Genomic DNA, 18,331 nt, shown 5'->3' with positions numbered 1-18,331 from the left:
GGCCGTAATGCCCCTAAAAAGATCCATCCCCTTTGTGTGGCCGTAATGCCCCCTAAAAGATCCATCCCCTTTGTGTGTCCGTAATGCCCCTAAAAAGATCCATCCCCTTTGTGTGGCCGTAATGCCCCTAAAAAGATCCATCCCCTTTGTGTGGCCGTAATGCCCCCTAAAAAGATCCATCCCCTTTGTGTGGCCGTAATGCCCCCTAAAAAGATCCATCCCCTTTGTGTGGCCGTAATGCCCCCTAAAAAGATCCATCCCCTTTGTGTGGCCGTAATGCCCCCTAAAAAGATCCATCCCCTTTGTGTGGCCGTAATGCCCCCTAAAAAGATCCATCCCCTTTGTGTGGCCGTAATGCCCCCTAAAAAGATCCATGCCTTTTGCGGCCAGTGGCCGTTGTGCCCTTTGCTTATATAAAATAATTATAATTCCCTTCTCCCTGAGTGCTGTGTGCTCCGAAGCACACAGTCTTTCTCACAGTCTACAAGTGAAGACAGACACATCGGGGACGCAACTGCGCGTGTCCTTATCCAATTCTGAGATGCATATTGAAAATATTGGAAGAATTGTGCACATTTAGTTTTCATCAGCCAACAGGATGAGTAAGCCTAATGAACCGCAAAAGTACTAGCCTATGTCAACCTACTATCCTCATAGTACAAAAGTTGACCTATTCTGTGCAATAAATAAATATTCCAAACATAGTCTGGGGACAGTTGTGGGATGCGATAGTTTCCCAAATTAATACAACCACTAGCATCAGAAAACCTTTTTTACGCAATGTGGTTGACGCAACAGATCAGAACGTTTAGCTTTAAAATGTTGATCAACTATTAGTACATTTCTTCACATTATAAGGGCAGAAATGAGCAAACGGCAGTAGGCACAAATGTTCCATTAGCAGGAAAACACCAAAAAAAGTGACCACAAATGTGATTACACATGTAATGCTTTTATTATAAAGGTGAAAATTATCTTCCCCAAACTTGAAACTCAAGCACAGATTATATATGTAGTTAGGCTCTACACCCTTTGTAAAGCGAATTAATGTGATTCATTTTAAGAAGCTATTTGGCTACTTTAGTTGTGATACAAACCTTATCAAAACATATAGGCCTATGGGCTTGAGGTGTGCAACTATAATTACAAAAAGTAGAGAAAAAAGGCACTGTTACTTGCTTTACGCTCGGCATCATTTACAAGTGATAATATATCATTTACAAGTGATAATATATCATTTACAAGTGATAGGCTAATATTGTCACTTAGACTATTCTTGATGTAATCTTGTCTTTACATATACTAATTCATATTCTTGATGTAATCTTGTCTTTACATATACTAAATCATATTCTTGATGTAATCTTGTCTTTACATATACTAAATCATATGTGTGTGAAATTTGTTTTGCTTTGGAATGGACCATTATCATGCACCTGTATCAGAACAGGGTGTCACGGATCCCTCGGGAACGTTCATTACACACACCTGTCCCCTTTTCCCACTGATTAGTACTGGTAGAAGTGTGCCCTTTGGTTTCCAATGGGCTGTCCATTATTGTTACAGTGTCCGCGTGTGAGTACCTGAGCAGTGTGTTTTGGGTTTGGTGCCCTTGTGGATTGAGCAGATGATTACAGGTCTCGTCCAGTGTGATGATCATTGTGCAGATGGTTACAGGTCTCGTCCAGTGTGATGATCATTGTGAAGATGATTACAGGTCTCGTCCAGTGTGATGATTATTGTGCAGATGGTTACAGGTCTCGTCCAGCGTGATGATCATTGTGCAGATGGTTACAGGTCTCGTCCAGTGTGATGATCATTGTGCAGATGATTACAGGTCTCGTCCAGTGTGATGATCATTGTGCAGATGATTACAGGTCTCGTCCAGTGTGATGATCATTGTGCAGATGGTTACAGGTCTCGTCCAGTGTGATGATCATTGTGCAGATGATTACAGGTCTCGTCCAGTGTGATGATCATTGTGCAGATGATTACAGGTCTCGTCCAGTGTGATGATCATTGAGCAGATGATTACAGGTCTCATCCAGTGTGATGATCATTGTGAAGATGATTACAGGTCTCGTCCAGTGTGATGATTATTGTGCAGATGGTTACAGGTCTCGTCCAGCGTGATGATCATTCTGCAGATGGTTACAGGTCTCGTCCAGTGTGATGATCATTGTGCAGATGATTACAGGTCTCGTCCAGTGTGATGATCATTGTGCAGATGATTACAGGTCTCGTCCAGTGTGATGATCATTGTGCAGATGGTTACAGGTCTCGTCCAGTGTGATGATCATTGTGCAGATGATTACAGGTCTCGTCCAGTGTGATGATCATTGTGCAGATGATTACAGGTCTCGTCCAGTGTGATGATCATTGTGCAGATGATTACAGGTCTCATCCCTGTGTTTTTGCTACGTATTTGTTTGGTCTTCGTCCCAATGCCTTTACACGGCACGCTGTAATTTGTGTTTAATAAAAAATCCTATTACGCATTCCTGCGCCTGTCTCCCGAACCTTGATGCCACGTGACACAGGGGCAGAGGGAAAAAATACAGTTAATCTATGCACTTCAATAGCTAATGGAGGACAGTTTTCCCATAGTTCATTTTCATGGCAGCTTGATATACTCCTGTTGTAAAGGGAAGCTCGGAGATGTGTGGCCGACGGTGTGGCAGTGATATGGTCACCGTTACAGCCCCAATCACAGCAGCAAGATTTGCAGCCCGTTGCCATGAGTAACCAGTGGAGAACAAACACCATTTCCAAATTCAACCTATATTTATCTGTTCAATTATATTCCCCCACTATTCATACTACAACTATTTGCACATTGCTAAAACACTGAAGTTTGTTTGTCTTTTTTTAAACCTTTTTGAGTGTAATGTTTACTGTTAATTGCTATACAGTAACAAGCCATGATGGAGGATTGGTCTCCTACAGGGATTATACAGTAACAAGCCATGATGGAGGATTGGTCTCCTACAGGGATTATACAGTAACAAGCCATGATGGAGGATTGGTCTCCTACAGGGATTATACAGTAACAAGCCATGATGGAGGATTGGTCTCCTACAGGGATTATACAGTAACAAGCCATTATGGAGGATTGGTCTCCTACAGGGATTATACAGTAACAAGCCATTATGGAGGATTGGTCTCCTACAGGGATTATACAGTAACAAGCCATTATGGAGGATTGGTCTCCTACTGGGATTATACAGTAACAAGCCATTATGGAGGATTGGTCTCCTACAGGGATTATACAGTAACAAGCCATGATGGAGGATTGGTCTCCTACAGGGATTATACAGTAACAAGCCATGATGGAGGATTGGTCTCCTACAGGGATTATACAGTAACAAGCCATTATGGAGGATTGGTCTCCTACATGGATTATACAGTAACAAGCCATGATGGAGGATTGGTCTCCTACAGGGATTATACAGTAACAAGCCATGATGGAGGATTGGTCTCCTACAGGGATTATACAGTAACAAGCCATTATGGAGGATTGGTCTCCTACATGGATTATACAGTAACAAGCCATGATGGAGGATTGGTCTCCTACAGGGATTATACAGTAACAAGCCGTGATGGAGGATTGGTCTCCTACAGGGATTATACAGTAACAAGTCATTATGGAGGATTGGTCTCCTCCAGGGATCAGTCTCAACCTCCAGTGTCTCAACTCCATTTCTCCTCCCAGCTCAGGACTGTAGTGTTGTTGTAAAATGAAATGCCCTGACTAACGGAGGTGTTTCCCCTGCAGTCTTCGTTGAGAGGGGAGAACATCACGGTGTTTGGCTGTCTGAACCACGGCATGCCCCTGTCCCTGAAAGACAACTCCTCTGTCAAATGTGAATCAGGTAGGAGGAGCAGCTGCTTTGATAGAACATATTGCAGTGATAACAGATATTACTATAATCCAGGCGTTTATTCCCATAAAATCAGATAAATGTAAAGAAACTAGCTTGTGATCAAATAAATCTCTCTCCCTCTCTTTCTCTCCCTCTCCCTCTTTCTCTCTTTCCCTCTCGTTGTCTCTCCCTCCCTCTCTCTGTCTCTCCCTCCCTCTCTCTGTCTCTGCCCCCCCCCTCCAGATTCCGTATCAGGCTTCCTGTTGTCAGTAAACTCCAGCTCCAACATCACTAAGCTGAGGATCCCCTACCCCCAGACTGGCACCTGGTACCTCAGCCTGAGATCCCTCTGTGCCACCGAACATGGGTGAGATACCTGCTATTACCCTAACTGAGTATATGGGTGAGATACCTGCTATTACCCTAACTGAGTATATGGGTGAGATACCTGCTATTACCCTAACTGAGTATATGGGTGAGATACCTGCTATTACCCTAACTGAGTATATGGGTGAGATACCTGCTATTACCCTAACTGAGTATATGGGTGAGATACCTGCTATTACTCTAACTGAGTATATGGGTGAGATACCTGCTATTACCCTAACTGAGTATATGGGTGAGATACCTGCTATTACCCTAACTGAGTATATGGGTGAGATACCTGCTATTACCCTAACTGAGTATATGGGTGAGATACCTGCTATTACCCTAACTGAGTATATGGGTGAGATACCTGCTATTACCCTAACTGAGTATATGGGTGAGATACCTGCTATTACCCTAACTGAGTATATGGGTGAGATACCTGCTATTACCCTAACTGAGTATATGGGTGAGATACCTGCTATTACTCTAACTGAGTATATGGGTGAGATACCTGCTATTACCCTAACTGAGTATATGGGTGAGATACCTGCTATTACCCTAACTGAGTATATGGGTGAGATACCTGCTATTACCCTAACTGAGTATATGGGTGAGATACCTGCTATTACCCTAACTGAGTATATGGGTGAGATACCTGCTATTACCCTAACTGAGTATATGGGTGAGATACCTGCTATTACCCTAACTGAGTATATGGGTGAGATACCTGCTATTACCCTAACTGAGTATATGGGTGAGATACCTGCTATTACCCTAACTGAGTATATGGGTGAGATACCTGCTATTACCCTAACTGAGTATATGGGTGAGATACCTGATATTACCCTAACTGAGTATATGGGTGAGATACCTGCTATTACCCTAACTGAGTATATGGGTGAGATACCTGATATTACCCTAACTGAGTATATGGGTGAGATACCTGCTATTACCCTAACTGAGTATATGGGTGAGATACCTGCTATTACCCTAACTGAGTATATGGGTGAGATACCTGATATTACCCTAACTGAGTATATGGGTGAGATACCTGCTATTACCCTAACTGAGTATATGGGTGAGATACCTGCTATTACCCTAACTGAGTATATGGGTGAGATACCTGCTATTACCCTAACTGAGTATATGGGTGAGATACCTGCTATTACCCTAACTGAGTATATGGGTGAGATACCTGCTATTACCCTAACTGAGTATATGGGTGAGAAACCTGATATTACCCTAACTGAGTATATGGGTGAGATACCTGCTATTACCCTAACTGAGTATATGGGTGAGATACCTGCTATTACCCTAACTGAGTATATGGGTGACTGTAGATATACCTGATATTACCCTAACTGAGTATATGGGTGAGATACCTGCTATTACCCTAACTGAGTATATGGGTGAGATACCTGATATTACCCTAACTGAGTATATGGGTGAGATACCTGCTATTACCCTAACTGAGTATATGGGTGAGATACCTGCTATTACCCTAACTGAGTATATGGGTGAGATACCTGCTATTACCCTAACTGAGTATATGGGTGAGATACCTGCTATTACCCTAACTGAGTATATGAGTGAGATACCTGCTATTACCCTGCTACTGTAGATACAGTAACCCATATAGCTGCTACTGTAGATACAGTAACCCATATAGCTGCTACTGTAGATACAGTAACCCATATAGCTGCTACTGTAGATACAGTAACCCATATAGCTGCTACTGTAGATACAGTAACCCATATAGCTGCTACTGTAGATACAGTAACCCATATAGCTGCTACTGTGGTTACAGTAACCCATATAGCTGCTACTGTAGATACAGTAACCCATATAGCTGCTACTGTAGATACAGTAACCCATACAGCTGCTTCTGTAGATACAGTAACCCATATAGCTGCTACTGTAGATACAGTAACCCATGTAGCTGCTACTGTAGATACAGTAACCCATATAGCTGCTACTGTAGATACAGTAACCCATATAGCTGCTACTGTAGATACAGTAACCCATATAGCTGCTACTGTAGATACAGTAACCCATATAGCTGCTACTGTAGATACAGTAACCCATGTAGCTGCTACTGTAGATACAGTAACCCATATAGCTGCTACTGTAGATACAGTAACCCATATAGCTGCTACTGTAGATACAGTAACCCATGTAGCTGCTACTGTAGATACAGTAACCCATACAGCTGCTACTGTAGATACAGTAACCCATATAGCTGCTACTGTAGATACAGTAACCCATATAGCTGCTACTGTAGATACAGTAACCCATATAGCTGCTACTGTAGATACAGTAACCCATATAGCTGCTACTGTAGATACAGTAACCCATGTAGCTGCTACTGTAGATACAGTAACCCATACAGCTGCTACTGTAGATACAGTAACCCATATAGCTGCTACTGTAGATACAGTAACCCATATAGCTGCTACTGTAGATACAGTAACCCATACAGCTGCTACAGTAGATACAGTAACCCATATAGCTGCTACTGTAGATACAGTAACCCATACAGCTGCTACTGTAGATACAGTAACTGACCCAGCCTCTCTCACCCTCTACTGAACCAGCCTCTCTCACCCTCTACTGACCCAGCCTCTCTCACCCTCTACTGAACCAGCCTCTCTCACCCTCTACTGACCCAGCCTCTCTCACCCTCTACTGACCCAGCCTCTCTCACCCTCTACTGACCCAGCCTCTCACCCTCTACTGACCCAGCCTCTCTCACCCTCTACTGACCCAGCCTCTCTCACCCTCTACTGACCCAGCCTCTCACCCTCTACTGACCCAGCCTCTCACCCTCTACTTACCCAGCCTCTCACCCTCTACTGACCCAGCCTCTCTCCTGCTCTTCTCTCCTCCTCTCTCCGGCCCCCTCCTGCTCCTCTCTCCATCTCTTCTCTCCTGCCCCCTCATGCAACTCTCTCCTACTCCTCACCTGCTCCTCTCTCCTGCTCCTCTCCTGCCCCCTCCTGCTTCTTTCTCCTGCCCCTCTCCTGCTCCTCTCTCCTGCTCCTCTCTCTTCCTCTCTCCTGCTCTTCTCTCTTGCTCCTCTCTCCTGCTCTTCTCTCCTCTCTCCGCGTCTCTTCTGCTCCTTTCTCCTGCCCCTCTCCTGCTCCTCTCTCCTGCTCCTCTCTCTTCCTCTCTCCTGCTCTTCTCTCTTGCTCCTCTCTCCTGCCCCTTCCTGCTCCTCTCTCCTGCCCCCTCCTGCTCCTCTCTCCTGCTCCTCTCTCCTGCCCCTCTCTCCTGCCCCCTCCTGCTCCTCTCTCCTGCTCCTCTCTCCTGCCCCCTCCTGCTCCTCTCTCCTGCTCCTCTCTCCTGCCCCCTCCTGCTCCTCTCTTCTGCTCCTCTCCCCTGCTCCTCTCTCTTCCTCTCTACAGCTCTTCTCTCCTGCTCCTCTCTCCTGCCCCCTCCTGCTCCTCTCTCCTGCTCCTCTCTCTTCCTCTCTCCTGCTCTTCTCTCCTGCTCCTCTCTCCTGCCCCCTCCTGCTCTTTTCTCCTGCTCCTCTCTCTTCCTCTCTCCTGCTCTTCTCTCCTGCTCTTCTCTCCTGCCCCCTCCTGCTCTTTTCTCCTGCTCCTCTCTCCTGCCCCCTCCTGCTCCTCTCTCCTGCTCCTCTCTCCTGCCCCTCCTGCTCCTCTCTCCTGCTCCTCTCCTCTTTTTATAGCTATTCTGTTAGAAACATTTAAATGTGTCCCCTATCCATTTAGGCCAGTGTAAGGGGTTAAATACGAGCCAACCGATTGGTACACAGTATCAGGGGATGATGATAAGTCTATTATCAGGCTGAAGTTGATTGGCTCAGGAATGTGGAGGAGGTAATTGGTGTGCATAATATATTGAAATTGAATCGCTGCAGGTGTGAGGAATTAACACATGAGTTGATTGGTTAGAAAACAATGCTGGGTCTTTCCTCCCTCGCTGACATGGAAATTGAAAGAATTATGAGAGAATGAAGACTACAATATAACTATTTGATATCTGTTGTTGTTGTCCAGGTTTGAGCCGTGTACCAGGGGGACAGGTTATCAGGGGACAGTGTATCAGGGGGACAGTGTATCAGGGGACAGTGTATCAGGGGACAGTGTATCAGGGGGACAGTGTATCAGGGGACAGTGTATCAGGGGACAGTGTATCAGGGGACAGTGTATCAGGGGACAGTGTATCAGGGGACAGTGTATCAGGGGACAGTGTATCAGGGGACAGTGTATCAGGGGGACAGTGTATCAGGGGACAGTGTATCAGGGGGACAGTGTATCAGGGGACAGTGTATCAGGGGGACAGGTTATCAGGGGAACAGTGTATCAGGGGACAGTGTATCAGGGGGACAAGTGTATCAGGGGGACAGTGTATCAGGGGGACAGTGTATCAGGGGGACAGTGTATCAGGGGACAGTGTATCAGGGGACAGTGTATCAGGGGGACTGTGTATCAGGGGACAGTGTATCAGGGGGACAGTGTATCAGGGGACAGTGTATCAGGGGGACAGGTTATCAGGGGAACAGTGTATCAGGGGACAGTGTATCAGGGGGACAAGTGTATCAGGGGGACAGTGTACCAGGGGGACAGTGTACCAGGGGGACAGTGTATCAGGGGGACAGTGTATCAGGGGACAGTGTATCAGGGGGACAGTGTATCAGGGGACAGTGTATCAGGGGACAGTGTATCAGGGGGACAGGTTATCAGGGGAACAGTGTATCAGGGGACAGTGTATCAGGGGGACAGTGTATCAGGGGACAGTGTATCAGGGGACAGTGTATCAGGGGACAGTGTATCAGGGGACAGTGTATCAGGGGACAGGTTATCAGGGGGACAGGTTATCAGGGGAACAGTGTATCAGGGGACAGTGTATCAGGGGGACAGTGTATCAGGGGACAGTGTATCAGGGGACAGTGTATCAGGGGACAGTGTATCAGGGGGACAGTGTATCAGGGGGACAGTGTATCAGGGGACAGTGTATCAGGGGACAGTGTATCAGGGGACAGTGTATCAGGGGGACAGTGTATCAGGGGACAGTGTATCAGGGGACAGTGTATCAGGGGGACAGTGTATCAGGGGACAGTGTATCAGGGGACAGTGTATCAGGGGGACAGTGTATCAGGGGACAGTGTATCAGGGGGACAGTGTATCAGGGGGACAGTGTATCAGGGGACAGTGTATCAGGGGACAGTGTATCAGGGGACAGTGTATCAGGGGACAGTGTATCAGGGGACAGGTTATCAGGGGGACAGGTTATCAGGGGAACAGTGTATCAGGGGACAGTGTATCAGGGGGACAGTGTATCAGGGGACAGTGTATCAGGGGACAGTGTATCAGGGGACAGTGTATCAGGGGGACAGTGTATCAGGGGACAGTGTATCAGGGGACAGTGTATCAGGGGACAGTGTATCAGGGGGACAGTGTATCAGGGGGACAGTGTATCAGGGGACAGTGTATCAGGGGACAGTGTATCAGGGGACAGTGTATCAGGGGGACAGTGTATCAGGGGGACAGTGTATCAGGGGACAGTGTATCAGGGGACAGTCTATCAGGGGACAGTGTATCAGGGGACAGTGTATCAGGGGACAGTGTGTACTCTAACATCTAAGCAGACTGCATTTGATTTGATTTGATTGCTGAGACTGTCGTCTCTCCCTAGCTGGGACTAAATGTAAAATGAACAAAAAGTCAATGAGACGAGACTTCATATTTTTCCCATTTGATGTGTGTGTGTGATGTCAATGTTTGTTGTCCAGGTTTGAGCCATGTTCCAACATGACAGTGGAGGTGTACCTGCGCTCCTACCTGACCCCCTGCATCAATGACTGTGGGACCTACGGACAGTGCAAACTGCTACGCACTAACAACTATCTGTACGCTGCCTGCGAGTGCAAAGCAGGTGACTAAGGGTCAAATCAAATCCAAGTTGATTGGTCGGGCACATATTGGGAGATGTTATCGCAGGTGCAGCAACATTCTTCTGTTACTCCAACAGCGCAGCTATTATAGCCCATTTACTATTATAGAAATGCATTGAGTAACAAGTTCATGAGTAAAAAAAATGTCGCAAGGAATATGTTTCTGAAGTGTCTGTCCTATATCTAGGAGATATAGTGCCTTCGGAAGGTATTCAGACCCTTTGCCTTTTTCCACATTTTGTTAAGTTACAGCCTCATTCTAAAATGGATTCAATAGTGTTTGCGTTATAATGTGTGTGTGTCTACGTTAACCTGTCTCTCCTGTCTGTGGGTCCAGGCTGGGACGGCTGGGGCTGTACAGACCCCTCGGAGGCGTATTCCTATAGTTTCCAGCTCCTGTCCACCTTGCTGCTCTGCCTCAGTAACCTGATGTTCCTTCCTCCTGTGGTGATCGCTGTCCGCGGCCACTACCTTCTGGAGGCCTCTGTATACATCTTCACCATGTTCTTTTCTACCGTGAGTTATACACACACTCACATACTCACACTCATACACACACCTAAACACACTCTCTCTCCCCCCCCCCCCCCCCACACACACAACCACCAACACATGCACACCCACCGACCCACACACACACACATTTTATTGTCATTATGAAGAATACTTAACAGTGAATAACATTGGTGAAAACAGACATCCTTGTCTAATTCCTCTTTGCAGCTGTAATGGTTCAGATACGTGTTACAACATTTTACTAGTAACCTTCTCATATGTTGCATACAATACCCAGGGTAGAGAGATGTGTTTAACCTTGTCATGTAGGACTCTGGAGTTTAATATGATACCCAGGGTAGAGAGATGCGTTGAACTGAATGACTCTGTGACATACAAGACGTACAAAACATGAAGGAAGTTGTCAGTCAATCCCTCTGCTTTCCCTCTGCAGCTTTGTGTAAGGCTGTGTTTATTTGGCAGCTATTTTACATTTAGTTTTACTTTTATTATTTGTTACATTTTAGTCCTATTTCATCCTTCCATCCTTGTTGTCACCAGTCGACTAAAACTCTGGACAGTTTTATTCACAGTCAATTTCAGTCAGAAAATAGTCAATGTATTTCAGTTAACTATAAAATAGAGATTCTGACATGACCAGAGCAAAAATGGCCGATATGAAAGCAAAGATTATCAAAGACATGAATGTTTCTAATTAAATTACAATTGAAGTGTTCTGGCTGGCATCAGTTCAAAAAACAGATGAGAAGCAACATCGTGTCCTGGCTGATGAGAAGCAACATCGTGTCCTGGCTGATGAGAAGCAACATCGTGTCCTGGCTGATGAGAAGCAACATCGTGTCCTGGCTGATTAGAAATTGTCCAGTAGTCTCACTTGGAAATTTTGTCTCGTTACAATTTTCGTCAACAAAAATGAAAAGCAATTTGTCTCGTTATCGTCATTAGTTTTATTCAAGAAAAATTGTTATTATTGATGAAATGAAATCTGGTGTAATGGAACACCGACATAGATTGATTACCCAGATTCCCAAAATATTACTGATATTAAGAACTCAGACAATGTTTCTACATAACCCAACATGAAGATATACAGTTATTCACTACCTTTATTTTTTATTTTACTAGGCAAGTCAGTTAAGAACTAATTCTTATTTTCAATGACGGCCTAGGAACAGTGGGTTAACTGCCTGTTCAGGGGCAGAACGACAGATTTTGTAGATTGTCAGCTCGGGGATTTGAACTTGCAACCTTTCGGTTACTAGTCCAATGCTCTAACCACTAGGCTACACTGCCGCCCCACTACAAGGCTCTCTACCACCACCATGCTTCACCATAGGGATGGTGCCAGGTTCCCCATTCATGGCCTGCTCATTATGGTATAGAAAAGCATGTGAACAATACACACTCCATGTTTTCAAAACTGAATACTTCACATTATCATCCTTATTTTTATGAATATATTTTATTTATTCCAGTTCTACCATTTTATTATTTTCTTAACTGTGTTCTATTCTAGTTCTACAATGCTACAGTATTTAATGTTATATATTGTGTATAATTTCAGTTCTACCATGCGTGTGACCAGCCTGGTATCGTGGTGTTTTGTATCATGGAATACGATGTTCTCCAGTTCTGTGACTTTCTGGGTTCCCTCATGTCTGTCTGGGTCACCGTCATCTCTATGGCCCGGCTCAAGTCTATCATTAAACAGGTTAGTGCTCTATCCAACTCTATGCCCAGGCTCAAGTCTATCATCAAACAGGTTAGTTATGTATCACAGGGGGTTGGTGGCACCTTAATTGGGGAGGACGGGCTGGTGGTAATGGCTGGAGCGGCATAGTGGAACGGTATCAAATACATGAAACACATGGTGTCCAGGTCTTTAATGCCATTCTCTCCATTCAGGACATTATTATGAGACGTTCTCCCCTCAGCAGCCTCCTGTTTTATGTACATTCAGAAAGTATTCAGATCCCTTGACACATTTTGTTACATTACAGCCTTTTTCTAAAATGTATTAAATGTATTTTTTCCTCATCAATGTACACACAATATCCCATAATGACATCACAATACCCCATAATGACATCACAATACCCCATAATGACATCACAATACCCCATAATGACATCACAATACCCCATAATGACATCACAATATCCCATAATGACGTCACAATACCCCATAATGACATCACAATAACCCATAATGACATCACAATACCCCATAATGACATCACAATACCCCATAATGACATCACAATACCCCATAATGACAAAGTGGAAACAGGTTTTTAGACATTTTTGCAAATGTATTAAAAATTAAAAAAACAGAAATACCTTACTTATATACAGTGCCTTGTGAAAGTATTCGGCCCCCTTGAACTTTGCTTCAAACATAAAGATATAATTTTTCACCCCCAATTTTTCAGTTTTTGATTTGTTAAAAAAGTTTGAAATATCCAATAAATGTCGTTCCACTTCATGATTGTGTCCCACTTGTTGTTGATTCTTCACAAAAAATACAGTTTTATATCTTTATGTTTGAAGCCTGAAATGTGGCAAAAGGTCGCAAAGTTCAAGGGGGCCGAATACTTTCGCAAGGCACTGTAAGTATTCAGATCCTTTGCTATGAGACTTGAAATTGTGCACAAGGATGATGGCGCCGACAGAGATGGTCGCCTCGCTTCATGTTCTCAAGAAACTGTGCAGTATTTAGGTTTTTTATGTATTATTTCATACATTGTTACCCCAGAAAATCTTAAGTCTTACTACATACAGCCGTGAAGAACTACAGGATATAAGAGCAACATCAACTTAACAACATTACGACCAGGATTACGACTTTCCCGAAGCAGATCCTCTGTTTGGTCCACCACCCAGAACAATGGATCGGATCCCAGTAGGCGACCCAATACAACGTCTATAGAAGGGGCAGACGGAGCGGTCTTCTGGTCAGGCTCCGTAGACGGGCTCATCGCTCACCGCTCCCGAGTTTACTACTCGCCAATGTCCAGTCTCTTGACAACATGGTAGATGAAATTCGAGCAAGGGTTGCCTTCCAGAAAGACATCAGAGATTGTAACATTCTCTGTTTCATGGAAACATGGCTCACTCTGGATACGTTATCAGATTCGGGACAGCCACCCGGTTTCTTCATGCATCGTGCTGACAGAAACAAACATCTCTCTGGTAAGAAGAAGGGCGGGGGTGTATGCCTAATGATTAACAAGTCGTGGTGTGATCATAACAATATACAGGAACTCAAGTCCTTGTGTTCACCTGAGCTAGAATTCCTTACAATCAAATGCCGACCACATTATCTACCAAGAGAATTCCCTTCGATTATAATCACATCCCCCCCAAGCAGACACTTCGACGGCCCTGAAAGAACTTCATTGAACTCTATGTAAACTGGAAACCACATATCCAGAGGCTGCATTCATTGCAGCTGGGGATTTTAACAAAGCTAATCTGAAAACAAGGCTCCCTAACTTTTATCAGCATATCGAATGCGTGACCCGGGCTGGCAAAACCATGGATCATTGCTACTCTAACTTCCGTGACACAAAGCATATAAGGCCCTGCCCCGCCCTCCTTTCAGTAAATCTGACCACGACTCCATTGTGTTGCTCACAGCCTATAGACAGAAACTAAAAAACGCCCGTGCTCAGGTCTGTTCAACGCTGGTCTGATTCCACGCTTCAAGATTGCTTCGATCACGTGGACTGGGATATGTTCCGGATAGCCTCAGACAACAACATTGATGTATACGCTGTTTCAGTGAGCGAGTTTATTAGCAAGTGCATTGGTGATGTTGTACCCACGGTGACTATTAAATCCTTCCCCAACCAGAAACCGTGGATTGATGGCAGCATTCACGCAAAACTGAAAGCGCGGACCACTGTTTTTATTCAGGGCAAGGCGACCGGAAACATGACCGAATACAAACAGTGTAGCTATTCCCTCCGCAAGGCATCAAACAAGCTAAGCGTCAGTACAGAGACAAAGTAGAATCTCAATTCAACGGCTCAGACACAAGAGTAATGTGGCAGGGTCTACAGTCAATCACGGACTACAGGAAGAAATCCAGCCCAGTCACGGACCAGGATGTCTTGCTCCCAGGCAGACTAAATAACTTTTTTGCCCGCTTTGAGGTCAATACAGTGCCACTGACACGGCCTGCAACGGAAACATGCGGTCTCTCATTCACTGCACCCGAGGTGAGTAAAACATTTAAACGTGTTAACCCTCGCAAGGCTGCAGGCCCAGACGACATCCCCAGCCGCGCCCTCAGAGCATGCGCAGACCAGCTGACTGGTGTGTTTACGGACATATTCAATCAATCCCTATACCAGTCTGCTGTTCCCACATACTTCAAGAGGGCCACCATTGTTCCTGTTCCCAAGAAAGCTAAGATAACTGAGCTAAACGACTACCGCCCGTAGCACTCACTTCCATCGTCATGAAGTGCTTTGAGAGACTAGTCAAGGACCATATCACCTCCAACCTACCTGACACCCTAGACCCACTCCAATTTGCATACCGCCCCAATAGGTCCACAGACTGCGCAATCGCAATCACACTGCATACTGTCCTAACCCATCTGGACCAGAGGAATACCTATGTAAGAATGGTGTTCATTTACTACAGCTCAGCATTTAACACCATAGTACCCTCCAAACTCGTCATTAAGCTCGAGACCCTGGGAGTGTGGTGTCAGGAAATTAACCTCACACTCAACATCAACAAAACAAAGGAGATGATCGTGGACTTCAAGAAACAGCAGAGGGAGCACCCCCCTATCCACATTGATGGGACAGTAGTGGAGAAGGTGGAAAGTTTTAAGTTCCATATATCATATCATCCATATATTTATATGTACACATCATAATAAATATAAATAAACTGAAATGTTCCACCCACACAGACAGCGTTGTGAAGAAGGCGCAACAGCCCCTCTTCAAACTCAGGAGGCTGAAGTAAATTGGCTGTCATCGGAAACACTCACAAACTTTTACAGATGCACAATTGAGAGCATCCTGTCTTGAAGTATCACCACCTGGTACGGCAACTGCTCCACCCACAACCGTAAGGCTCTCCAGGGGTAGTGAGGTCTGTACAGCGCATCACCGGGGACAAACTACCTGCCCTCCAGGACACCTACACCACCCGATGTACAGGAAGGCCAAAAAGATCATCAAGGACATCAACCACCCGAGCCTCTGCCTGTTCACCCCGCTATCATCCAGAAAGCGAGGTCAGTACAGGTGCATGAAAGCAGGGACCGAGAGACTGAAAAACAGCTTCTATCTCAAGGCCATCAGACTGTTAAACAGCCATCAATAACATTGAGTGGCTGCTGCCAACACACTGACTCAAATCTCTAGCCACTTTAATAATAAAAAATTGGACGTAATAAATGCATCACTAGTCACTTAAACAATGCCATTTTATATAATGTTTACATACCGTACTTTGTTCATCTCATATGTATATAATGTACTCTATACCATCTACTGCATCTTGCCTATGCCTGAAGGCCATCGCTCATCCATATATTTACATGTACATGTTCTCATTCACTCATTTAGATTTGTGTGTTTTTGGTAGTTGTTGGGGAATTGTTAGATTACTTGTTAGATATTCCTGCACTGTCGGGACTAGAAGCACAAGCATTTCTTTACACTCGCATTAACATCTGCTAACCATGTGTATGTGACCAATACAATCGATTGGAGAACACCTGTGGTAAATTCAATTGATTGGACATGATTTGGAAAGATACACACCTGTCTATATATGGTCCCACAGTTGATAGTGCATGTCAGAGCAAAAACCAAGACATGAGGGCAAAGGAATTGTCCGTAGAGCTCCAAGACAGGATTGTGTCGAGGCACAGATCTGGGGAAGGGTACCAAAATGTTTCTGCAGCATTGAAGGTCCCCAAGAACACAGTGGCCTCCATCATTCTTAAATGGAAGAAGTTTGGAACCACCAAGACTCTTCCTAGAGCTGGCCGCCCGGCCAAACTGACGAATCAGGGTAGAAAGGCCTTGGTCAGGGAGGTGACTGAGAACCCGATGGTCACTCTGACAGAGCTCTAGAGTTCCTCTGTGGAGATGGGAGAAACTTCCAGATGGACAACCATCTCTGCAGCACTCCACCAATCAGGCCTTTATTATGGTAGAGTGGCCAGACGGAAGCCACTCTTCAGTAAAAGGCACATGACAGCCTGCTTGGAGTTTGCCAAAAGGCGCCAACAGGACTCTCAGACCATGAGAAACAAGATTCTCTGGTCTGATGAAACCAAGATTGAAATCTTTGGCCGGAATGCAAAGCATCACATCTGGAGGAAACATGGCACCATCCCTATGGTGAAGCATGGTGGTGGCAACATCATTCTGTGGGGACGTTTTCAGCAGGAAGGACTGGGAGACTAGTCAGGATCGAGGGAAAGATGAACGGAGAAAAGTACAGAGAGATCCTTGATGAAACTCCAGAGCACTCAGGACCTCAGACTGGGGCGAAGGTTCTCCTTCCAACAGGACAATGACCCTAAGCACACAGCCAAGACAAAACAGGATTGGCTTTGAGACAAGTCTCTAAATGTTCTTGAATGGCCCATCCAGAGCCCGGACTTGAACTTGATTTAACATCTCTGGAGAGACCTGAAAATAGCTGTGCAGCGACCCTCCCCATCCATCCTGACAGAGCTTGAGATGATCTGCAGAGAAGAATGAGAGAAACTCCCCAAATACAGGTGTGCCAAGCTTGTAGTGTCATACCTAAGACTCGAGGCTGTGATCACTGTCAGAGTTACTTCAACAAAGTACTGAGCAAAGGGTCTGAATACTTATGTAAATGTAATATTTCAGTTTTTTATTTGTAGTAAATTTGCAAACATTTCTAAAATCCTATTTTTCCTTTGTTGTTATGGGGTATTGTGTCTAGATTGATGAGGGGGGGAAAACAATTGAATCAATTTTAGAATAAGGCTGTAACATAACAAGATGTGGAAAAATTCAAGGGGTCTGAATACTTTCCTAATGCACTGATGTAAGTTATTAATGTGTGTATTATATAGTAGTGTGTCTATGTTGTTTTAATGTATCTTCCACATTCATACTAATATATATATATATATACTATATATACACTAAACAAACATATGACATCAAATAGGGGTTCAATTGACTGACAAAATAAGGAGGTAAATTGCCAAAATTACAATATTACACAAAAAAATAAATGCAACATGCAACAATTTCAAATATTTAACCGAGTTACAGTCTCAATTGAAATAAATTCATTAGGCTCTAATCTATGGATTTCACGTGACTGGGAATACAGATATGACTCTGATGGTCACAGATACCACAAAGAAAGGTGTGGATCAGAAAACCAGTCAATATTTGGTGTGATCACCATTTGCCTCATGCAGCGTGAAACATCTCCTTCACATAGAGTTGATCAGGCTGTTAATTGTGGCCTGTGGAATGTTGTCCCACTCCTCTGTGCGAAGTTGCTGGATATTGGCAGGAACTGGAACACTCTGTCGTACACACTTCGATCCAGAGCATCCCAAACATGCCCAATAGGTGATATGTCTGGTGAGTATGCAGGCCCTGGAAGAACTGGGACATTTTTAGCTTCTAGGAATTGTG

At 44.7% G+C, this 18,331-nt stretch overlaps 1 protein-coding gene across 1 annotated transcript in view; it reads left to right on the top strand.

Moving 5' to 3' along the window:
• The window catches only part of tmem8b (transmembrane protein 8B), a 358,579-nt gene that overhangs the window by 320,017 nt on the left and 20,231 nt on the right, over nucleotides 1-18,331 (top strand). The window contains exons 7-11 of the mRNA XM_064936529.1: nucleotides 3,776-3,872; nucleotides 4,107-4,230; nucleotides 9,988-10,130; nucleotides 10,487-10,665; nucleotides 12,230-12,376. Of these exons, the coding sequence (XP_064792601.1) occupies nucleotides 3,776-3,872; nucleotides 4,107-4,230; nucleotides 9,988-10,130; nucleotides 10,487-10,665; nucleotides 12,230-12,376 (690 nt within the window). The remainder of the gene's footprint in view (nucleotides 1-3,775; nucleotides 3,873-4,106; nucleotides 4,231-9,987; nucleotides 10,131-10,486; nucleotides 10,666-12,229; nucleotides 12,377-18,331) is intronic.

The sequence above is a fragment of the Oncorhynchus masou genome, chromosome 25 (genome assembly GCF_036934945.1).
Source record: "Oncorhynchus masou masou isolate Uvic2021 chromosome 25, UVic_Omas_1.1, whole genome shotgun sequence".
Classification (NCBI taxonomy): Eukaryota; Metazoa; Chordata; class Actinopteri; order Salmoniformes; family Salmonidae; genus Oncorhynchus; species Oncorhynchus masou.
This window is presented reverse-complemented; position numbering and strand designations above follow the sequence as displayed.